This window comes from Neovison vison, chromosome 1 (genome assembly GCF_020171115.1).
Source record: "Neovison vison isolate M4711 chromosome 1, ASM_NN_V1, whole genome shotgun sequence".
Lineage (NCBI taxonomy): Eukaryota > Metazoa > Chordata > Mammalia > Carnivora > Mustelidae > Neogale > Neogale vison.
This window is the reverse complement of record NC_058091.1, coordinates 147,853,775-147,878,502: the sequence shown is the minus strand read 5'-3', so window position 1 is coordinate 147,878,502 and position 24,728 is coordinate 147,853,775. Positions and strand designations below refer to the sequence as shown.

The window sequence follows — 24,728 nt, the reverse complement described above, 5'->3', positions numbered from 1 at the left end:
GATCAGCTTCATAAACAGACTAGCTGAAATTCTGCAATAAGCCTCAATCCGGAGGATGGGCAAAACTCTGCCAGCCATGTGAAAATAAGCACAATCACCATCAAAATAGCTCAAGATGGCAGTCATTTAAAAAAGATGCTGAGTTTTGTGCCCATGTTTACAATCTCACCGCTGCACAGAGACTTCTTCCATAGAAGTAGCAATGCGATTTCTTATTCTTTTTAACAATGGCTTATTTGATCGTGTTTTTGGTTTGTGCCCCCGTGAACTAGTGCCATCCTGCATTTTAGGCCCTTAAGTCTTTAGAACAGCTGCAAAAAGTGGTAATTCTCATTAACATTCCCTAAGACATGACGATGATGAGAGGCACAGAGAAGTGTAGAAACCAGATCACGAGTTCTGCAGAGGAGGGCAGCTTTCTCTCGGCAAAGGTCACTAGCAGCTTGTGCGGGAGGCTCCCAGACCGCTCTTCGTGCATTCATAAAAGAATACCTGGAAAATGCAAAGTTTTTCTCATGTAATTCCCCTGCTCAGTTTATACCAGATTTGCTGATGCTTATTCCAAGCTGCATAATATATATGAAATATAGACATGTGCTCAGCGCCGAGTACCACTGGGTACATGCCAAGCGAGCTCTCTCCTTTTTGAGCAAATCCAGAGTGCTGGTCTGCCTCAGCCCCTCACTCACCAGGCGCTATAGGTGAATTTGGTGCCAGATTTAGGATCCTAACCCTCTTAGGAAGAGGTAGCCTCGGGGCCTTGGTCACTGACTTCCTCCTGCTCCTCAGGCCATTAAGGAGCGGAAGGAAATGTGTTTTAGAGAACTCCAAAGTCTATGGCCATACCACCCTGAACACGCCCGATCTCGTCTGATCTCGGAAGCTAAGCAGGGTCGGGCCTGGTTAGTACTTGGATGGGAGAACTCCAAGATTCAGGGATGTCTCTGTTCTAAATCAGACTTTCCTTGTTCACTGGTGGCAAAAGAATTGACAGAAACTGGTCCTTCTGGGTCAATATGTACTTGATTCCTGTCCTTGCCCATGGAAAACCGAGGAGAAAGAACACACACGAAAGGGCAGAGGTGATACCGGTGACCAAGGACGACATAATGAGTGGAGTGAAACCGCTGGGGCCATCAGAGGGATGACGTCCAAAGTGTAAGACACTTGGGCCCTGGCTCAATGTCTCTGAAGGTTTGCTGGGGCATTTCAGAATCTGTGTCAGACCACCGGGGAAGCAATGGGGGCTAGTCCAGCCTACAGAAGGGAAGCCTTTTGGAGATTGATCTTCATGCTGAAAGTTCTTAATAAGCTGCTAAAAATATGAGAAAGAAGACAGAAGACAGTATTTGTGGAGCCTTCAAAATCTGCAAGGCGGGATCTCCCCTATACCCACCTTTCCCGGTCCACCTGCCCCTTTCTAAATAGCTCTGGAAGCTGGAAAGGTTAGATAGGCTTCTGGGCCATAATGTTTTCCCCCAAAAGTTCTACCCATTTTCTCCAGAGGTTCACAATTTCTCCTCCCTGGTCCCGCCACGAACCTGGCACGTGCGATGCAGAATCAGGCCTTCGTGCGCTGGGAAAGATCGCCAGAATCAGCTCCGGCAGTTATTCCCTCGCGGTTAAAAGGAAAAGATTCCCAGGTTTATTTTTATTACCTCAGTTTCTTCTTGGGACTTCCAGCCGGTGTCCCCAGGGCTGTGGGACTTGGGAATGGTTGGGGGGAGAAGCCCCCAAACAGAGAGACGCACGCCAGAGGCGGGGCAGGGGGTGAAGGGCACCTCGGCTTCGGGAGACGCGCGCTGGAAAAAGGGAGGTCGCGCAGGGGAGCCCGCGAGCCCTGCCGTGACTCGGATTCGAACCGAGGTTGCTGCGGCCACAACGCAGAGTACTAACCACTATACGATCACGGCGCGCCACCGGGAGCCGCCCGCCACCGGCCCTCCGGCCTCCCGCCCAGGAGCACCTGCAGCGGCGCTCGGAAGCCACCTGCGGGTCCTGAGGACTTTCTCCGAGCTGCACCCCGGGGGGCTGCCGTGGCCTCCTCCGCCGCCCAGGGCTGCGCTGCGGACGGACAAACCCAAGCGGAGAAGAAGTGAGTTTGCCCGCATGGACCTGTCCGACGCCGGGGGTCCCCGCCCGGGCTTCGAGACCGCACGAACCCACCGCCCTCCCGGCCGCTCCCAGACGCGCCGCGTTTCCAAATGCTCCGGCCTCCGACCCCTGGCCCCCGGCTGGAGAGGCGCGGCCGCGAGGGGAACCTGCCCGGGTCCCATCCGGGGCAGGACGGGTCAGCTTGGCGCGCCGTCCTGCCGAAGGGGGTCGCTGGGACCCGAGGCGCGCACCTGCCGGAGGCCCGGACTCCGGGAGGCGGGGCCAGCCTCAGCCCGCAGTCCGCGCTGCCCGCCTGGGCTCCAGCCGACTCCGGGCCTCTCTCTCGGGCCTTCCCGGGCGGCCGGAACCGGGAGAGGAGCGCGGGCTGCTGGTGCGGCCTGGAAGCTCCACGGGACGCACCCCCCCCATCCCCACCCCCCAGCCAACCCCATTTTTATTTCTGCGAGAATATCGCTTGGCCGCAGAATGAATGATGGGCACAGATGCAATCCCACGCTTTATGAAAGCAACGTCTCTCAGCAGCCGGTGGCCAAACACAGAAGCCTGGTTTTATTGTGTGTGGACGGGGATGCCCGGGTTAGGGCCGCCTGTGGCATTTTGAAGATCCATAGAAAATGCAAGCAAGGGAGCTCAGAAGTACCTGGACAGCTGACCAGATAACGCTTCTCGGCAGAGCCAAAATGCTTCATGCTTTCCAAGTCCTCAAATCTCGGTCTCGTTCTCTACCTTCTCTCACTTCCTTGGGGGATTAGATCTGGATGTACCCACACTCCGGGGTTTCAGTCAAGACCTCTCCCCCCAGCTCCAAAGGTGATATTCAGCCTCTTGGTTGGACCCTCCCCATTCCCTGGATGTCTCATAGACATTTCCCATCGAGTATGTCTGCAGCTGAATTCTAGATCTTTTCTGCAAACTTAAACTTTCTACTTCTCTCCACTTGGTGCAAACGCTGGTTGGGTAGTAAAAGACAAAGAGTAGATTACAGCAGGCTTGATCAGATGCGGAAACCAGGTACCACTGATGAGGGAGCACGGGGCTGGCTGAAGACAAAGCGAAAGCTGGCGCCTTACACCGCCCTCTCCACCCCCTCCCCTCAGTCGTGTGTGTAGCATCCCTCAGGCAGCCCTGACTGCCATGAACAATAAGCAAATAGTTAACTTGCAGAGCTCACAATCCTGCTAGACAGGAGTCTCCCTTGGCTTGCAAATGTCCTAAATCTCACTAACAAAGACGATTGATAGCAGGATTGTGACATCCCTTGAAAAAGTCTCCCAACTATCTTAATGTTAATGGCTGGTCTAAAGACAACATTGATCAAGCCGCAAGGGCAAGGCCTCCGGTAGGCCTCCGATATCCTGGCACCTCATAGGCCCTCTTTAGCATATGAAAACTCCGTTGAAATCTCCCATACCTTCACCACCCCCACAACAGCAAGGTATATAACTTGCCATCCCTCACAACCCTGGGCAGCAGCTCTTCCTGCCCACGGGTCCTGTCCCTGTGCTTTAATAAACCACCATTTTGCACCAAAGATGTCTCAAGAATTCTTTCTTGGTCATCAGCTTCGGACCTCAGCCCACCGTACCTCACCTAGGTTCTAGAACTTCATCACCACCACACTGTCCTACCTGATTCACTGGGGGAAGAGAGGCAGCTCACTGTGATTTCTAGTTGCTTCTGACAACGGTGCTGGGTTAGTTCTTGAGGGTGGAGTGGGGCGAAATGACCACTGTAACACCGTACTCCTTCCCCCAGGGAGAGAGATGGAAAAACTCTAATGTTATCTCTTTACGTAAACTGATCTACTGAAAGGATAGGTTGGAGACTGACTAGTATGTTCCGGGAGCCTCCTGATTTATTAAGCAGTGGTACCGGACCAAATCCGACAGGCCGATCCCTGACAATGCTTTCTAGTTCTGGTCGGATAATTTTATTAATTCGTAAACTTTTTGAGCAAACAAAGTAGTAGATACAATGATCTCCCCACAAAAATATCAATGAGTTTAGCAATTCTACCATGAAAAGAAGGCTGGCTTTGGATAGGTCAAATAATATTCATTTGCACAACCAATTTTACCTTCAGAGTTCTTTTGGTATTTCCCTTCGTATTATTCCAAGGAAGGCTTCAGATCTTAAATTCATATATTCATGGCCAATTGTGGATCTAGATATCAGTCAGGCATTCTTGTAAATAATCAGAACTCCTCTATCAGGTGCTTAGAATAGCATACCTGGGACTGAGGCTCCCTGGTAAGTGAAGCCCTGTCAAAGATGTCAGCCTAGTATAACGTTATGTTCTTTTGTCCTTAGTCAAGCATCCTCATTATCCATAACCACAAGCATTCCTGAGATTTTATCCTTATTACCTGAATCATGCAGTTACTTTGGGGTATAAATATTTGATTTGATATTCAATATTAGATTTGACCTTACAATTGTTCCTTATCCCCAGTGCATTACAACAGCTCCATCTAGTAATAGGTATGAAGATGAGGGGGTAAGGAATCGAACATGGGAAAAAGTATGTATTAACTATGGTCCCATATTCAGGAATCTGCTACTGTAAACATTACTTGAATAATTAAGTCTAGTTTTATGCTTTCTCATTTTGTATTTGTTAATGCAAATCTGATTGTGATACTCCTGCTAAAATCTTCCCACAGCTTCTTTTAAACAAACTCACCCAAGTTTTGCACACTTTAGACCAAAGTATGTAAGACCAGATAGTTAAGAGAAGGCAGTTATGTGTGGGCTGTGTGTTGGGGTAGATAATACCCTGATTTACAGATTTATCTCTTACAAATTGAGATTCGGATTAAAGAAACAACGCTGCACTTTCTTGTCTTACTCAGTTGGAGGGCATGACAAGTACCATAGGCCGGATGGCTTAAAAGCAAATGTTAAAGCAGATAGTTAGTGAGGCTCAAAGTGGATGCCTGGAGGCCAGCAAGGAGGAGGCCACCGCCGGCTGTGGGGAAGGTGAGGGGCCCTCCCGGCAGCGTCCGCGAGAAGCCGGATCCCACCAGGCAGGCCCAAGATGGCAGCGCCACGACCGGAAACCCCTGAGCCGGTGAAGAAACCCTGCTTCCGGCCCCCAGTAATGACTGTTCTGCCTCCTCATTAACAACTGTCCAAAGAAGACAGAAACCCAGTCTCTGAGGGACACAGCTCTCTCTTTCCCTCTTGAGCCGCCTGCTTCCATATCTCGAGAGTGTAACTTTTCGCTTTTATAAACTTCTGGCTTCTGTCACGTGTCCCCTGTGTACATGTCTGTCCTTGAACTCCTCCTCAGCACAAGAAAGAGAACCTTTCCTGGACTCCTTTGGGTCTGCCTGAGTCGGGGCCCTAGGACCCAGGGTCTCCCCAGTTCACCCAGCCACTCAGTTATTTCTCACAGTTCCGGAGTCTGGGAAGTACAAGACCAAGGTGCCGGCAGATTCAGAGTCTGCTCAGGACCTGTCTCCTGGCTTGTAGGGGTCCCCATCTCCCCGTGTGCTCACGTGATTTATTTGTGGGCGGGGGCGGGGGAAGGTGTTCTGGTCTCTTATAAGAGTGCTAATCTCAAATCTCATCATGGAGATTCCTCTTTTTAATGGCTCACTCTCCTCTCTTCTGGGCCTTAACTATTCGTTTCGAAGCTTTCACCTAATGCTGCAAAGCTGGATTTTTCCCCAGTAGTGAATACGTGAAGTGATTTGCAGCATCTGGAGAACGAGAGCAGGCCAATGGAAGGAAGCTCCTCTCGGAGTCCTTACAATTGTTTTATGTCACCTTCCATTTGCAAGAATGGAAACATCTAAGATTCTTAGGGGAGTATATAACCTTACTAAAGATTTTCAGAAAGTCTGTAGATTTTCTCATTTCTCTAAAAAGAAAACACATCCCTTTTGAATTCCCCAGTGAAAGTAGTAAAAAGTAAGTTTTTCAAATACCATCATTGACATAACTTTGATACTTATATTCATGTTAATGTATATCAGAGGCATAAAAATGTCTAGAGTCCACCCACTTCCCCCTCGCCCCCTTGCCAGGAAGGACTTGCAGCCCAGCTGCAGAGTGACTGTGGTCTGGAGCTGGGCAGCCGCTGAGCTCCCTCTGGCTTTGTCCCACTCCAGGTCACATCCTTGTCCATGGCAGCCCACAGTCCAGACAGAGCAAAGTGCGGCTATAAAGACTGGCCCAGGGGAGTTTTTGCCTGGCATGGGGCATCACTGGTAGGCAACCCAGGCGTCAGAGCTCCCACATTTGTCTGCTTTGTAGCACAGTCTGCCATCCTCTTCTGTCCCATCCTTGTTCCTCTTCCTCTGTTCACAGCTGTTGGCCCCTAATCACATTTTGTGCCCCAAACTCCATCTGGGCATCTGCTCCCAGAGGACATGACCTGTGTGGCTATGCTACCATAATCTTTTCCCTGGGTCTCCTGCATTTGACTCTTGTTTTATTCAATAGGGCTTCTGCACACAAAGACTAGGAGTAGTGTAGGGGCCCAGGGCAGGTGTATCACAATGGCACAGTGATTATCCTGAATGGGAGCTACTTGGGAAACAGCAGGCGCAGGGACATCACACTGAAAGCAGGAAATAAATCTCTTCTATTCAAGTCACCCTCCCAGGGCTGAGATGTAAAAGATATCCTTATCACCAGAGATAGGAAATTGAGAGCCAAGAAAGCTGTAGAAACAAACTTTGTTACTTCTTTATTAATCTACTACTTCAACCCAACTTTTAATTAGAATTCCTAACTAATTCAGGCTCCCAAACATCTGTTTTCTTTATCCTGTCAAATCCTCACAATTTTTTTTTCTCTTTGTCTAAAATGTATAAAAACTGCCTGCTTTGATCATTCTTTCAGGTGTCAAATTCATTACTGGACCTCTCCATGCACATTATAAAATTTTTCTCCTGTTAACCCGTTTCATCAATTTAATTCTTAGTCCTGCTAGAAGGAACTCGGACAGAGGAAATTTTCTCCCTTCCATTCAGTAGCAAATAAATCTGTGTGTATTGAAATATAAAGTGTGAGCTCCTAACTCTTTCTTTGTGAGCCATATGATAAAGTTAGCTTTACTTTTAGTATCTTTTTTTTTTGGTTTGTTTTTTAAATGGGTTGGAGTCCATAGATTTTCACATCTAGCTGATTTGTATTATCAAATTTATTACCTCAGAGCTCAGGAGTGCTATTGTTTCTTATCACTCATACACATTAATTTACACACCCTACAAAGTCCTATATTGTGCTGCCACCTTCTGCTTTTCCATCATAGCCTTCAGGGCCTGCAGGCTGTTTCCACAAGCTTTCTGTCTTAAGGCCTTTGCATTTTCAGTTCTGTCTACTTGGAATTCTCCCCGAATACCTACCTGGCTCCTCTCTTTTGATTTCTGCAGGTCTCTGATTAGTTACCCTTTATCTAAAGTAGGAGTTCCCATTATGCTCTATAGCTTCTCTTTTCTTCATAGGATACTTACCTATCACCTTACCTATTTATGTTTATTTGTCTCCGCTGCCTGGAAGTAGCTCCCAGAGGCAGATATTCTACATTGCACCCACTGTTGTGTCCTGAGCTGAGTGAATTAAGCAAATACATGTGTTCCAAAGAAATAGGACCAAGGATTTACTAACGTGGGCTTCAGTACGTTCTATGTATCTTTAATCAGTATCAGCCTAACTCCCTTCAGAGTAAAATTCTAAAGAAAATGGAAATGGCCACTAACAATCCCAACATCTGGTGAAAATTGTAGTTAGACCTCTTAAGTCAAGCTGACCTTTCCGAGAACTCTACTATACTCAAATTGCTTATGCTATGCTGGGACAATAGTCAATGCATTCTAGCTTTACTTTTGGCCGCTTAAAACCAGGAAGACCCTCATTAAAATAGGCTCAGGGACTTGCCCGTTCTTTTCTGAACCTGTTGGGCTCCTCCCTGAACGATCTCCAAGTTGGCCTTTCTGTAGGTCTGACTACGTCTAGGACTATCAGTCGGGTTGCTCTTCCTAAAACACTTGACGGGATTACTCCCCTCCCCCCCCCAAAACGAAAGTGCAGATGAAGTGTATCAGCTTTTTGCTTGAAACGATAGGTGGCTCTGAAAAGAGCCTTTGGTTTTCAATGTCCCTAACCTTGCTCCTTATTTGGTCTTGTGGTGGCTCTCGGTCTTCTTGGGCAGCAGCACGGCCTGGATGTTGGGCAGCACGCCGCCCTGCGCGATGGTGACGCGGCCCAGCAGCTTGTTGAGCTCCTCGTCGTTGCGGATGGCCAGCTGCAGGTGGCGCGGGATGATGCGCGTCTTCTTGTTGTCGCGCGCCGCGTTGCCCGCCAGCTCCAGGATCTCGGCCGTCAGGTACTCGAGCACGGCCGCCAGGTACACGGGCGCGCCGGCCCCGACGCGCTCCGAGTAGTTGCCCTTGCGGAGCAGGCGGTGCACGCGGCCCACCGGGAACTGCAGACCCGCCCGCGACGAGCGCGTCTTGGCCTTGGCGCGCGCCTTGCCGCCCTGCTTCCCACGTCCAGACATAACGAGTTCAACCACACTAGGAGGAACTGCCGCTATTGAAGCGCCGCCTGAGCACTCTTTATAACCCCCGTTGAGCGCGAAAAAGAAGGTTTCTCATTGGTTACGATTGCAGCTTCTTCTTAACCAATGGAAGTGCAGCTCTGGGATCCTTGCATTCTTATTGGGCAGGACTAACTTCTGACGTTGCCTTGAATGGCCACCAATCAGACACAGGAATGTAATTTACACCTTATTTGCATAAGGTTTCTGTATAAAAGGGACTAGCCGCATTGGGCTCACATTCTTCTTTCCCTTTTTCCTTTTACCTTGAGCGTGTCTGGCATTTTTTTCCGAATCATGCCTGAACCCGCCAAGTCTGCTCCGGCCCCGAAGAAGGGCTCCAAGAAAGCGGTGACCAAGGCGCAGAAGAAGGACGGCAAGAAGCGCAAACGCAGCCGCAAGGAGAGCTACTCGGTGTACGTGTACAAGGTGCTGAAGCAGGTGCACCCCGACACCGGCATCTCGTCCAAGGCCATGGGCATCATGAACTCGTTCGTCAACGACATCTTCGAGCGCATCGCGGGCGAGGCGTCCCGCCTGGCGCACTACAACAAGCGCTCGACCATCACGTCCAGGGAGATCCAGACGGCCGTGCGCCTGCTGCTGCCCGGGGAGTTGGCCAAGCACGCCGTGTCCGAGGGCACCAAGGCCGTCACCAAGTACACCAGCGCCAAGTAACCTCGCTAAGTAAGCATATTTAAACTTAACCCAAAGGCTCTTTTCAGAGCCACTAAGTTTTCGGTAAGAGACCTGTAAATACTCCGCCGGGATCGAGGCTTCAGTTCCAGGCAGTTACCCCGGGGCTGTTATGCGGATTCCATTGCTCTGAGTAACGCGCGCTGTGCTCGTAACTGCCTTTGGCCGGAAGGAACCGGATGTACCGCGCGGTGTCTGTCGCCGTCTGTAAGCCGGACCCTTAAGAGACGTTATTGCCAAGTGTGTGCTGTGTGTGAGCGCAAAGAATTCCTGTCTGGCGTGAAAGTGTATCCTTTGGTTGTGTGAGCGAGTGGCTTCCTGTTTAAATTCTAACAGTCTGGGTCTTGTGGTCTTTCTTCGTTACAGTTACAGTTTGCGTTTATGTATTAGTAAATTTAGTCCCCAGTGATTAACCAAAATCCGCCTTGTCGCTCAGCAGCCATCTCATGTTCCAGGCAGTTGCTAGTGGCGGAAGGGGCATTTAAGTTGACAGCGTTGCTCTCCTCAAGCTTGAAAAAGTTGGCTTCTCCAACCCACAAGGGATCGGGACCTTGGCAGACCATCGGTGGGGCGGGGGTGGGGGGGGGGAGAAGGTCTGCAAGTAAACAGCTTTTCTTCCGAATAAGGAAATGGAATACTGGAGCTCACAAAAAAGATACGCGGCTAGTTTACTAGTTTGTTATACATGTGGCTGGAGAGCTAATAAGTGGTAGGTGGTATAATGGGGAAGAACAAGGGCACATAAGTAACAAGTGGAATCCTGTGCCTCTGATAATTTGAGCAAATTAAAGTCTGCAACAATTTGCCTATTTGTACAAGAACATTGATCTGAACTTTGTGATTTCAGCTGCTAAATTCTGCTCTCCAGAGCCAGTACGAAATCTGTGTGAACAGAGTGAGAGAATAAGTGACTTTCTCAGTCCCAGTCAGACCTACTGTAGAAAAGACTGGAATAATTGGATCAGATTGGGATAGAGGCACATCTTGTACCTGTCGGAAGCTCTCCGTTCTGCACCAGGAATCTAAGGTTACTTTGGTTTTTAACCCCCTCTCTGTGATGGCTTCTCTAGTTACCTAGAGAGTGGTTAAAAATATTACAGGTTTGGGTTATAGAATATAATATTTGTGACTTGGTTGACTTGGCTGTCAGCACATATATTTTGCCAATTTAAAATAATAAAATCTATCTCAGAAGATTATTACATAAGAATCCATGGAAAGCATTTAGCACAAATTTGAATTAACTTAGAGGCATGGTTTCTTCTCTTTAACTCTACCTTTGTTTATTACAGTGTCTTGCAAACTTTAGGCTTTTGGTTAATCAATCATTGCTTATTAAGAAAATAGGAAGACCAGTCTGTTATCAGTAATTTCAGAAAAGCCTTACTCTCCAAACCAAATAATGAGATAAGCAGTCTGAATTTTTTGGTCTACTTATGCCTGCAGTTCTTTGGCGAATTAAGGGAGACGGATATAACCCCTATATGAACAGGCATCATTTGCAAACTACTGAAATTGTAAACCCAACATTATTAAACATGACTCCACAATAGCCAAAAAACTTGTAAGAAACTGAACAACTTTATTATAATCAGAGAAACGCAACTTAAATATATGAGATTTAGTTTAGCAAATGTGGACTGGCAAAAAATTAGTCTGCACTAGTGAAATGTTGAAGATGGGGAGTAACAGGAACTCAGTACTTGTGGAGTATGGGGTATAAAACAAAAATAACCCCGGAACACAAGTTGCTCATTTCATGTTCAATATGCAGACCCCCTTTCTAAGCAGCGCCTCTCCTAGATCTGCACACACAGAAGGGTACAGCTGTGTACAACGCCCATAGCAGTGTGATTTGTAATGGGAAGTACAGCAATTTAAAATTTCCAGCATAGAGATGCATACTTAAAAATTTTACCTAGGTCCTACAGTGTAGAGGAGCGATACGTTTTCAAGACCCTTGCTAGAGCTCCCTGCAGCTCCGCCTAACCAAACACATTTTTTAAGGCGTCTGCTGTGTGGATCTTATCCTTTTGCTTATACCCTTCACCCTGACATTCAAGTCTAAATTCAAAAAGAACAGAAAATTAGTGTTGGGTGCTGTGCTTTAGATCTAAGACCTCCACAGACTTTGGGTTAGACTAATGATCCAGGATCTACCAGATACATGCGATTCCTATGTCGTACCGAAAAAAGGTTGGTTAGCAGAAATTCAGGTCCCAAAAGTCCGTACCAGCGCCTCTAAGTCATTTTGCTGGCCTTAAAAACTAACCCAAAGCGGCATTAAAAACTTACACAGCGGCTCTACCAAAGTGACCCGTTTGTAGACAAGCACTAAAGCTCTTCCAAAGAAAACTTGGGGGCCCTAAAAAGGGCCTTTTTGAGAACAAGAATCTAAGGTTACTTTGGTTTTTAACCCCCGAAGCCGTAGAGGGTGCGGCCCTGGCGCTTGAGCGCGTAGACCACGTCCATGGCCGTGACCGTCTTGCGCTTGGCGTGCTCCGTGTAGGTGACGGCGTCGCGGATCACGTTCTCCAGGAACACCTTGAGCACCCCGCGGGTCTCCTCGTAGATGAGGCCGGAGATGCGCTTGACGCCGCCGCGCCGGGCCAGCCGCCGGATGGCGGGCTTGGTGATGCCCTGGATGTTGTCGCGCAGCACCTTGCGGTGGCGCTTGGCGCCGCCCTTGCCCAGGCCTTTCCCGCCCTTACCGCGACCAGACATTTCAGCAAGCGTGAAAGCACAAAGCTGCCCCCAGGTCGCGCAGTTCCTTTTTATTGGTAACCTCTGCGGACCGGAGTGAAAACCGGAAGACTGTGGCGGGAAGTCCCTCTGGGTTGGAGGAGGGGATCTGGAAAGGAACAGCCTGCTGCCAGGGTGCTCGCTTTTGTTCACCGAGTGTAGCCTCGAGACCTAAGGCTCTTTATTTCTTCTTTTCTGTTGTCCCATCCTCGTGAAACGACACAACTTTAACACTGTAGAGGATACGTTTGAAAAAGAGAGAATAAAATATGCTGTTTTAATCTGCACATATATGCATGCATTTTCTTTTACTAACAGTATTTGCATAAGATTATACCATTTTGTAAAGGTTTTTCTCCTTGTTATGGGGGGATATGTTCCAAACACTAACTTCCTAGAAGTGGAACACGATGTGCTAATAGAATAGAGAATTTAAATAAAGATCTTCCAGGGATATGGTTAAATTCTCTTCCACTGCCAAAGGGCTACCAACTTTCATTTTCAACAACAGTTAATATATTTTACTCATAATGAGTAGGACCATTTAAAAATATTTTTAAACTATAATAATCCAGACTTGGTTTCTTGTATAGAGCATTAATTTTTAAAAAGTTTACCGGCTGGCTAATCAGTATAACATATATTTTCTCCACTGGTTTGAGTAAATTAATTGTTTATATATGGAAAAGTTTACTTAAAAAATTATTTCTTGAATTTTCACTGTTCTGTTGATCAGTCTGTGTGTACTGCTGAAGTATTATAATTATTTGAAACACTGAAAAATATCTTAGTATTTGGCTGTACATTTATTATGGTAAATTTATTAGCTTTGGAATATTGTGCCCTCCTAACCTGAAAAATACTGAATCTCTCCATCTTTCAGTGTATCTCAGTAGTGTTTTTTTTTTCTAGATAAATATGATTTTTAAAAACTTTCTAAAACTTTCATTAACTACAAGAGCAATTAATTTGTCATAAACAAACAAGTAGAAAATTCGAATTCAGGGAAAAGAAAGTATACTTTGGTCTTTCTAAGAAAAAAATTTTTAATTTTTTTTTAAGATTTTATTTATTTGTCAGAGAGAGAGGGAGCACAAGCAAGGGGAGCAGCAGACAAAGAAGCAGACTCCCCACTGAGCAGGGAGCCACATATGGGGCTCAATCCCAGGACCCCAGGATTATGACCTGAGCTGAAGGCAGACGCTGAACTGACTGAGCCATCCAGACATCCCTAAGAAATTCTTTATTAAAAGAATATACTTAATATTATATATTTAAAGATATATAATAAACAAATATAAATACAATGATATACTTAGTTAAATATATATAGCATAAATACATATACAATATTGCTTAAATTCTGAGAAATTTTAATGACTATTTTCAGCATTAGCATGGAATCCCCTTGTTATCCAATTATTTTCTTGCTATCCTTTATTTCAATGACTTACTTTTAGAGATGTTGCATTACAGTATTTCCAAAGTATTCCATTTAAATTTCATAAAATAAATAAAAAGAATTTCTAAATGTCATTAAAATATTGAGATTTTTTTTCTGCGTTTATGTTGCAATGAAAGAAAACTTGCCAAATGCTTGAAGAAACAATACTGATTCAGATAGTGGGAGGCAAAATCAATATATTTTAATAGAGGGGAGGGATAGCATAGTTTATTTTAAGGGCAAATACAAATGGAAGATAAGAGACTGACTTTTCTCTGAAGGTCCCTCTATTCCCTTTTTCTTTTTCAGAATTTCTTTCTCTATCCTTTCCGATTGTATGTAAATCCTTCTGATGGGTAAATAAGCCTTTGGCCAGCCTCTTAACTTAGGAACTTTCCTCAAGGATCTTTGACTCCTTTATTTTGAAATGTAATCATCAAGGAAAACAGTACTCTATTTGTCAGTTTCTTGAAAAGGAAATTTAACTTCAGCTGGTATCTGAGACTACATTGCAAATCCTACCTGATGTAAAGGGTTGTATCTGATTAGCTCTAAAAAAAGTGAGATTTCTTTGTCTTTGCCATCTCTTTAGAAGATTGCCAGTGATGAGCCTAATATTATGGCTTTATGCTTATTGAAGAATAAAATTGTTTTCTTGGGGCACCTGGGTGTCTCAGTCTTTAGGCATCTGCCTTCAGCTCACGTAATGATCCCAGGGTCCTTGGACAGAGACCTGCATCAGGCTCCCTGCTCTGAGGGAAGCCTGCTTTCTCTCTCCACCACTCTCCCTGCTTGAGCTCTCTCTCTATGTCTCTCTTTGTCAAATAAATAAGTAAAATCTTAAAAAAACATTTTTCCCCAACATTAGTTCATTGACATACCTTTTACAGACCTTACTCTCTACTTTAAAAATCCGTAAAATTCCCACCAACCAGTAGCCTCCCTTGTCATCTGATTTAATGGATACTTGCATAACACTAGTCATGATAGTGAAAGATCCCCCGGGGCTCCAAGCACCCCGGAATGGACCCCTTCTCAGGAGGAGACCCCCGGACCCAAAAACCAAGCCGAGTCCACTGATCAGATGCAAACAGCACGAGGTTTATTGAGTTGACACAGGTACCTGCGGGCGATCAAGTCTTAGGAAGACTCGCGCGCCAGCCCTTTGTTCAGGGCCTTTTTATGGGGTTTGGGGAAGCGAAAGCATACGTACAGAAGCAGAAACATAGTTACAAGGTTCTTATTGGCTGGTTTGAATGTAAGGCATACTCGGTGTTTGTAGATTGGCTTTGAAGGACCCCGGCACGCGAAGAGAAAGGTGGGGAGGGGGAGTGAGGAGGGGGAGTTGGACCTTATTACTCAGCAGAGAAGCATCCTGCCTACGTGACTAGGCCCACGTACCTAGGCGACCCCCCTTGCCTACATGACTATGCACATAAGGTATCCTGTTTAAACAGGAGACCAGTATCACCCCCTAAAAGCCAAGCGGTTACAGAAAGGCAAGAGAGCGGTTAAACAATTAACTGGGGGAAGGGTCTAACAGGGGAAGGGCGAAGCCAAACGATTACAGAAAAGCCAAGAAGCAGTTAGTTAATCAATGGCTGGGGGGGGGTATCTATATGCGGAGTCTTTCATTCCCCCCCTTTTTTTTATCATGGATAGAATCTTATATCCATTCGCTCTGGTCCTGTACCAGGTCAGTTTGGGATCTGGTCTGTCGAATTAGCTGATATTGCTGTGTCACCAGTGGTTTCGCAGCCCCAATAGCGACAATAAAAGTGGGATGTCCCACTACAGTAGGTCCACTCTCTGGGTCTGTGAAACCCGGGGCATAAGTGTTCTTAACATACTTTGTTGACTTCAGTCCCCATAGCTTCCCCAAGGATTTAACCCGAGTTGCCCCCAGGGGGGATGGTTGTGAAGGCGGTCAAAGTAATTTTCTACGTCCTAATTGGCTGGAGTTCCCATTGCTAGCTTGCAGATGTTAGGGTGTACTAGCTGCAGGGCTTGCAGATGGGCTTGAGGAACTGAGTTATGTGTCTTTGGAAATTGGGCTATTGATAAGGTAACTTCTTTGTTGTAAATCTCAAGGACATGTGTAAACCAAGAGAGACTCCTGCCTTACAAGACTGTGATCTCTGCAATATAACCATTTGTTCTTCTTTCAGGGCAGTCAGGGGTGCCTGAGGAATGTCACACATATTACTAAGGGGAGTGGGTGGAGAGGGGGTGCAAGGCGCCAGCCCCTGCTCCCTCCTCATCCAGCCTCCTGAACAATTTTGACCCTTAAATTTTTAAGGTGGTTGAAGGTGGAAGGTCTCATCTTCTGTAACTTCTTCCTGCTGAATAGGGGCGTAGAGCTGTCCCTACCTACTCAGGTCAACATTGATCAGTGGAGGAATGTATAGGGGAGTTACGAAAGGCGGAGGCAGCTGAATCCAGTGCTGACAGTGAAAAAGTATCTTTGCACATGGTAAGGATCATCTGTCGTGGTGAAGTCATTGCAGCGATGGAGTCTCGGCATCAAGTAGAGAAATAGCGAACAAAGCAACATGTTAAGGTTAATAAGGCGATAAGAATGAGAAGCCCGAAAAGGAGAGTTGGCCATAGCCCTCCTCCAAGCCAGGAACTTAACCAATCACTAAAAGAGAGAGAGGGATCTTGTAGAGCCTTAATCTGGGCATTTATATTCTTTATTAATCCTGTGACATTTTTGTGATAGTCTGGGATGTACACACAACATTCTGTCTTGATAATTGCACATATGCCACATGACATCCTCTAGTCCCAAAGATGGAACAAAAATGGATGCTAAGTGATTATACCATTTAAAAAATAGATCGCATCCATCTTTGTTTTAAGTTGGGGAGATTAGCTGGAGTTGTAATGGTTTTAGTAATGCGCCCATGAATCCAGGCAAATCCTAAGGTACAGTGACCTATCCACCCTGGAGGAAGCCAGGGCCACAGGTTTGTTTCACATATCCACTGGGTTCCATTTGGAGCTGGCCATCTAATGCCAGGTCGCCTTGCCCAGTCAGTAGCAAACCAGTCAGTAGCCTGGAGTACTGTTACTTGGGAACACATTTCTAGTGATAGCCATCCTAGATATCGTGCGTTCTTTGCCCAAGTATCACTCGTATGATTTCTTTGTTCCCAGCATAAAACTGCCTTCTGACTGAGCCGTCCAATCGTGGGTGTAAGCCACAGATATGCATCACAGATCTGATATACGCCATCTTCAGTATAGCGATAAGGAGGGTTTGTAACTTAGGCCTATATTTGATTGGGGAGTTATGGCTTGATAGCAATCTCCTTTCCTTCCAAATAGCTCCATGGGCATGTAGTACCAGGAAAGCATATTTGGAGTCAGTATAAATATTAATTCTTAGGCTTTGGCAATTGGAAAGTGCTAGTGAGCACTACGGTATACCTAGCTTTTCTTATTCTTTTTATGAAAACTACTGTTATCAGAAAACCAAGTGTCATTCCTATTTTTAACAGGGGCATCTTAAATCTGGCCAAATAGAGTAAGCAAGATCAATAACCTCTGAACAGTTTTGCTCTATAGAGAAAGAAGAACAGTGGTCAGGTTCAGGCATACAGGTAACTAGGTTTAAACTTTGACAAGTTTTAAGTATTATTTCTGGCATATCTGTAAGTATAGCCCAGTATTTAATAAGTCGGCCTCCATCATCTATTAGTGGCCTTTGGCTTCTAAGACAAATCTGGGCCTGATGTAAAGTCATCACTGTCAGGGACTGTCCCATCGTGAGCTTTGAGGCTCTTTTATGAGGGCTGTTCTAGGTTTCACTAAAGCATCTATTTGCAATTGCACCTCAACAGAGGTGGCCTCTAGGATAAATATGACTAAGGGATGAAACCAATAAGAAGACCTTTGAGTGGTCCAGCCTTAACAATATCCTGATTACGGAGGATCACTGGCAAGTGAGAAAACTTGTCAAGAGATAAGGGGAGGCCCCCATGCATCATCCGATCTAATTATAAAGAAAGTGGGGTCATCCATTATCTCTGTAAGTCCATAGTTAATCCTATGGAGTGCAATAGGCTGGCCTTCAGGCAATTTTATTATCCCAGCCACAAACAAGGTGTTAGTTAAGTTATATAATTATAGGGGAATGGATCCCATTTTCCAGTTGTTTAATCATGTGCCGTGGGGTCTTGTTAATATACCCACAAGATAATAAGATCGATTAAAGAAGCTATTGTGTAACTTCTCTGAAGTTTACCTCAAATTGTTTAGCTTAGGTAAACAAACATTTAAAGACCATCAAATCTAGAATTTAACATCCATAAAGGTGTGTTACTAAAACATAATTTTTCTCTCTAAAATAAAAACCTCATTTCCAGAGATAGCCAAATCAGGACTAAATCACTTGTGAAACAAGTCCAGTTTTAACAAACTTGGCCCATTATTTACATAAGCTCAGCAAGAACAGTTGAGTGTGATCATATAGATCTTTTAGAATCTGCTTTGCTGGAACTTCTTATAAGGAATCTCTAGGTTGAACTTCTAGTAGCCTCTCCAGGCCAGAAGCCAAGCCACGTACTTGCCATCAGGCATGCCTGCAATACCTGTCGATTTGGGCATATGCCTCTTCATGAGATTCTGCACCTACCAAGGAGTGACATTCTTTACTCACCTGGTGAGGCTGCTGGGAACTCTGTAAACAAGGTATCAGGCCAATAGTCCCAAGGGGCTTTATGGCTCCAGGTTTCATAAAGTCAACCTTAGTTCCTTAAAGCTGTCTGGTCATATCTGAGTCTATGCATGTCTTTTTCAATTATGACATTCCAGTCAAAGCCTTGGTAAAATAACCAGTTTCCAATGCTGTCCTGTTACAAAGAGAACAGATTCTTATTGAACTTATGCAAATGACTGATTGCCATGGAAGAAAGAATACTTACTGAGACCTTTTGGTTTCAGAGGGTTTAGATTAGAGAGAAAAGTTGAATGCCTTGAGCACTTTTACATCTCTGTGAGTTACAGATAACTTAAGAAAAAGTATCCCTAGTCTGGAAGAGCAAACATTAGAGAACCAGCAATGTCTAAAACAAGACAAAACATTAAGAGACATAACATTATAATCTTGTAGTTCATTTAATCCCATGTTACTAAATCTGGTGAATGCACCTTTAGTTAGTTTTGGAAATTCTTACCCATTTCAGTTTTAGGATTTTCAAGTATATCAAATATCTGTATTTGTCCTGGAAGTCCTTTATATAAATCTCCTTGAAGATAAAACTCATTTTACAAAAGAATTAAAACAATTACAAATGACAAAACTCGGAATGGATATGGTTAGAGCTGATGAGACAAGAGTTTACAATTTAGCTGGCAAGGAAATCAGGTTACTTCTGTGACATATAACATTTCTGTAATTATAATATCAAGCGATGATCTTTTAAAACATTTAAAATTTTAGGAAATGTATAGAATCTCTAGAATAATTATAGCATTTTCCCAAATGTAACCCAAGGTCTATCATTGGTTTAAATCTTGTCAACAATTGCTAAAATCTTAGAAAGTTTTAAAGCACACGCCTAAATATAATTAGGGATGTTAAACACGTGATAAAACAAAACATAGAGACTGGGTTTTCTGGGCTGGCAAAGAGAAAACCATTTACATTCTCTTATCTGATCAATTAATCTAAGAAAACTTTGTCCTTTTAAACAAGGAAAATCAGCTTTTTTTTTTTTTTTTTTATACCAGTGTCTTTTCCCTTTTTAATTTTATTTTTAAGTGTGCAGTCTTAAGATAGGAGTTTTCTGGGTTTTTCTCCCATCATGAATGATGTCGCAGACAAGGGAGGGGGATCTTTCCCCTGCTGTCCTGCTCGCATTCCCCACAGGAACTTAGGAGCGTTTTAGCTAAGGCCTGTCCAAATAAACCCTAGACCAGGCTACTCCGTGGAGTAGATGACCGTTCTGCCATATGACGCCCTGCGAGACTCAGGGTGCAGCCCACTCAGACTCCGTAGCCGAAGCAGTGAAAGCCGTACAGACAGATTTACATGGTCAGGCACTCTTCAGATTCAAACAGGTTGGATACCCTCCCTTTTGGGTATCTCTGGCTAATGGGAGGTGATCAATCTCCCTTTTTACTCTTTACAGATTAGAGTGAATTTCTATGGTTACAGGCAATGGAGGATGGCAACCGGGTGTTTTTGCAGTCTCTCAAGGTTGGGCTGCTTTCTTAATCTCTCAAGGCCAAATGGCCCTTATACTTGGAAGTATAATCTATGTGGAGGCAGGTCAGGAGAGTATTAAATCACCTTGGAGGCTGTTTTTCTTTTTTTAGTCTGTCCTGACCATATCTAAAATTCCTTTTCTGAAGATTTCCCTTCATAAACCTTCTACAACTTTCCTTTGCATTCAGGTTTTGTCCCAAGCCATTTCCTTCCAAACAACCATCTCATTTAGGACAAAATTATCTTCCCTTACCTTCAACAAAATGTATTCCCATTCCTTAAATCTTTCTTACATATCTCCTACTTTCCTACATACAGTTTCCCTTTATTTCCATCAGTCTTAGTTACACTAAGCAGAATTTTGTATTGTTAGAAACACCTTTAGTTATTAGCCATTTGTGAACTGTTACAACAGAATTCTTCAGGTGGCAAATTTATGAATCAGTTAAGTGGAAAACAAGTTTACCAGCAGATTTAAATACTCTTAGTTTCTTTGCAGTTAAGAAGTCAAAAGCACAAATCTACATCCAGTAATTAATGACTTAGCATTTTATCCTGTTTGGTCAAGATATAGATGTCCACAATTCAATTCCGTTTGTCATCCAAGTAAAACTTTAAAACTTTCAGGTTACCAAAGACTTTGAAAGCTACTTCAGCAATTACCCATTAAAACTTTGAGACAGACAATTAACCATCAGTTTAGTCATTTCTTTGCTAACATATTTTAACAAGTAACACAAGCTTATTTGACCTTCAGTAAACTTCCAAGTTTCACATTTACTACTGTTAACTTAAAAGACAGGTCTTATCTTAATTAAACCAACAAACTTAACTTAGTTCCAATAGTGATTTACATTCCACCTGGGCCCACTCCACTTTGAATGTTTACCTGAGACATGCATGGGAAGATCTGGAGTGGGGGTTTTAGGTCCAGGGGGTGCTCTTTTTGCTCCTTGACAGTGGAGAGAGGAGCCATGGTGCATGATCTAGAGGCTAGTCATGCAGGCTGCACGCACGTTGGTGCAGAAACACGATAAGGGGGAAACAGAGGAAAACAAAGTGCTGCCAGGAGGCAGAGAAAGGATTCCCGGTTTTGGAGCTCATAAGCCCCAACAGAGGAGCAGATGCCATGCTTTCCCACCAGCAAGGGGGGAGGGGTTAAGCAGTCCAAGTCGGGCCAGAGAACACAGGGAAACCTCCCCGAAACAAAGAGAGTTTCGGCAGCTGCTTGGGAATATTCCTTATGGTCTCTGTCTCGAGTTAGACCAACCCCAGTTGGTTCCAGTTATAGCCATTAACATGGGAAGTGAGTGAGGGAGAAACCCCCACATCTATTAGGAGAAACTCAGAATCTCTCCAGTGACCTAAAGTGAGACTTAAGGGGGTGGTAAGTGTTTGCCCCATTTTAGAGTCAAAGAAAACACCAAGGACAATAAGTAAGACACACAAAACAGTTAACAAGAAGGACGCTGCGCGATTTCGGTACAAAAACGAAAGCAAAAACTCAAGCGGAGATCCCGGGGGTCCGGATTCCCCCTCTCCAACCAAGGCCACGTATCTCTCTGATACAGGCTGAGCTCCAAATGCCCCGCTGCCCCGGGGCCCAAATGTCCCGAAGGACCCAAATGTCCCGCCCGGCGGGACTACAAACGCCTCTGGAACGTCTTCCAGGGCTGCGAGGGAGAAGTCCGAGCCCGTCAGCTCCTTCTGGCCCTCACCAAATACAAATGGATCCGATCGAACCCCAAACCAAACGCATGCGCAAATTCACAAGTAACAGGTTCAGACGCAGCCACAGACGCAACGAACAGACACAACGAATAAAGTGCTGGCCAGCTTACCTCCTGACAGTGGGTCGGTGGTCCCTGGGTGGGGGTCTCACATCCCGGACGAGCCCCCAAATGAAAGATCCCCCGGGGCTCCAAGCACCCCGGAATGGACCCCTTCTCAGGAGGAGACCCCCGGACCCAAAAACCAAGCCGAGTCCACTGATCAGATGCAAACAGCACGAGGTTTATTGAGTTGACACAGGTACCTGCGGGCGATCAAGTCTTAGGAAGACTCGCGCGCCAGCCCTTTGTTCAGGGCCTTTTTATGGGGTTTGGGGAAGCGAAAGCATACGTACAGAAGCAGAAACATAGTTACAAGGTTCTTATTGGCTGGTTTGAATGTAAGGCATACTCGGTGTTTGTAGATTGGCTTTGAAGGACCCCGGCACGCGAAGAGAAAGGTGGGGAGGGGGAGTGAGGAGGGGGAGTTGGACCTTATTACTCAGCAGAGAAGCATCCTGCCTACGTGACTAGGCCCACGTACCTAGGCGACCCCCCTTGCCTACATGACTATGCACATAAGGTATCCTGTTTAAACAGGAGACCAGTATCACCCCCTAAAAGCCAAGCGGTTACAGAAAGGCAAGAGAGCGGTTAAACAATTAACTGGGGGAAGGGTCTAACAGGGGAAGGGCGAAGCCAAACGATTACAGAAAAGCCAAGAAGCAGTTAGTTAATCAATGGCTGGGGGGGGGGTATCTATATGCGGAGTCTTTCAATAGAAGGTAGCAATGGATGGATATCTGAAAAGTTGGTCAGGCTCTTTATAGTTTCTGAAATTGATAGCCAAAGGCATTTATTTATTTATAAACCTACAGTATATTATTTTGTAAAAATACAAAGCTTTTTCTTTTTCTGTTTTAAAAGATTCCATTTTATTTATTTGACACAGAAAGACACAGCAAGTAGGGAACACAAGCAGGGGCAGTGGGAGCGGAAGAAGGAGGCTCTCCACTGAGCAAGGAGACCGACATGGGGCTCTATCCCAGAACCCTGAGATCATGACCTGAGCCAAAGGCAGAGGCTTTAACCCACTGAGCCACCCAGGCGCCCCCTTAACCAAATTTTCAATGGAGAATTTGGTTTTCTCATCCTTTACCAGATGGAATATTGGCAGGAAAGTGATGGACTCCAGGAGGAAAGTGAATGTCATCTGCTAGGCCCCAAGACCTGACCTTTGCTGCCCACCTGCTTGTACTCATTGATGTTTGTCCCACATTTCTTCTTTCCAGCTGATCTCTTAGCTCTGGCAGCTGACCCCAGGAGCAGTATCCCGTGATGGAAAGTGAACCTACCCTTCAAGCATTAACAACCGACCAGACCACCCAGACCAGTTTGAACTAATCAGGACTCCGACCTGTGTGGGGGATCACTGAGTGACCCATGGAGTGACTTACAGTGACCTGTACTTCATTATCATACTAAAATCTGCCCAAGGAGCACAAGGCTCATTTCCATAACACACAATGTGAGTCTAGGCATGTTTTTTAAGGCGCATGTGAGGCTATGCCTGCCTATACATACAAGGACAAGGCTCATCTTCCTACATATTCACCCTAACCCTATATAAAAGGAACCCATTCACCCTTGCCTGGGGAGTCATGGTTTTGGAAGTTATTCTGTGTGGTTTCCTTATTTGCTGCAGATAAAGTTTCCTTTGTGGGACAACTCACCTGGTGCAGTTTCTTTTTTAAAGATTTTATGTATTTGAGAGAGAAGAGAGCCAGGGAGTTGCTGAGGGAGAGGGACAAGCAGACGCCATGCTGAGTGCAAATCCCAGGGCTGGGTGCGATCCCACAACAGGGGATCATGACTTGAGCCAAAATCAAGAGTCCGGCACTTAACTGACTGAGCCACCTGGTGCAGTTTCTATCTGTGATTCCCAGGAGAATGAACTCACACATGAGTTGCCTTACAATGGTACAGGTTTTCAGTGTTTATTTTGTGTATTATTTCTAAAAAATGGTCACTGCGGTCAGTGTCTTCCAGTTTGCTTTATTCCACATGAGAGAAACCAGGCCTCCTAGTCCCCTTTGATTTGGGCTGCAGCTGCAAATAAATTGATTAGGGATCATAAGGGGGAAGGAGCAGAATACAGCCAAGGCAAGGGCAGGTCATCAGGCTAAAGGAAGGACTGGTAACCATCCTTCCCTCCTCTTGCCTCTGTCCCATCTCACCCTAATCTCCCTACAATGCCCACATGGTTTTCTTATTGTTTTTCTGCACTATTATAAAAAGTCCTCATCAAGCCTATGGAACTTGAAATGAGTAGGTCATTCAAATTGTCTGTAAGGAAGAATATATGAATATCTACAAATATAAGAAAAAGTGCTCAATTACATTAATCCAGAACATTAGGGGGAAAAAAGCCTTAAAACTATGGTAAAGAGACAGCTTTCCTTTGTTTAAAACTTTTGTTTAGAAATATTCTGTGTATCATTTAGAAATATAATGCAGATTTCAGATTTTTTTATTAATATAGACCTAATACTGTACTAATAAATACAAATATTAGCATTAGGTATTAAAAGATATCTTAATAGGCCACCCCAGAATATTCCACTCTGACATAAGGTTGATTTTGAGCTGAAGGCATTTGAGATGAAGCAGAGAGAAGAAACGCTCTTTGTCTTTCCACTTATTCGCCTAAAAGCAGGAAGTAGATTTACAAAGCTCTCCCTCCTTCCTTCTCTACCAGGAGGGACAAAGGTTAATCCCAGTGTCTGGGTAGGCAGTTAGTTTAGGCTCTACCGGGATGCCCCGAGGCCATCAAGGCGGAGGCCACCGCCTGCTGTGCGGAAGATCAGAGGCAGGTCAGGGTAGCTTCAAGCCAGATCCCACCAGACAGGCCCAAGATGGCGGCGCCACGACCGGAAACCCCTGAGCCGGTGAAGAGACCCTGCTTCCCGCCCCAAGTAGTAACTATTCTGCCCGCTGGTTAACAACTGTCAGTGAAAGAAACCCTAACTCCAGGACGCATGGTTCTTCCTCTTGAGCTCACCATGCTCTCTCACATCCTGAGTGTTCTTTGGTTTCAATAAACTTTCCTGCTTGTACCCCTCATACACTGTGTTGCATCTGCCTTTGAATTCTTTCTCGTGAGGAGACCAAGAGCCTTCAGCGACATCTTTGATATGG

The 24,728-nt window shown here is 45.2% G+C and overlaps 3 protein-coding genes and 1 non-coding gene across 4 annotated transcripts; 1 reads left to right on the top strand and 3 right to left on the bottom strand.

Annotated features, from left to right (window-relative positions):
- Positions 1-1,841: 1,841 nt before the first annotated feature.
- Positions 1,842-1,913, bottom strand: TRNAH-GUG. The gene has a single exon. It is a non-coding gene; the product is annotated as a tRNA-His (tRNA).
- Positions 1,914-8,202: 6,289 nt separating this feature from the next.
- LOC122913970 (histone H2A type 1-H-like) lies at positions 8,203-8,626 on the bottom strand. Its single transcript, XM_044260617.1, has one exon. The coding sequence runs from the start codon at positions 8,624-8,626 to the stop codon at positions 8,240-8,242; it is 387 nt and encodes a 128-aa protein (XP_044116552.1). The 3' UTR covers positions 8,203-8,239.
- Positions 8,627-8,903: 277 nt separating this feature from the next.
- Positions 8,904-24,653, top strand: LOC122914001 (histone H2B type 1-K). Its single transcript, XM_044260647.1, has 2 exons — positions 8,904-9,352; positions 22,823-24,653. The coding sequence occupies exon 1, from the start codon at positions 8,963-8,965 to the stop codon at positions 9,341-9,343; it is 381 nt and encodes a 126-aa protein (XP_044116582.1). The 5' UTR covers positions 8,904-8,962; the 3' UTR covers positions 9,344-9,352; positions 22,823-24,653.
- On the bottom strand, positions 11,774-12,123 carry LOC122914173 (histone H4). The gene has a single exon (XM_044260809.1). It carries the CDS (start codon positions 12,083-12,085, stop codon positions 11,774-11,776), a length of 312 nt encoding a protein of 103 aa, XP_044116744.1. The 5' UTR covers positions 12,086-12,123.
- Positions 24,654-24,728: the final 75 nt, after the last annotated feature.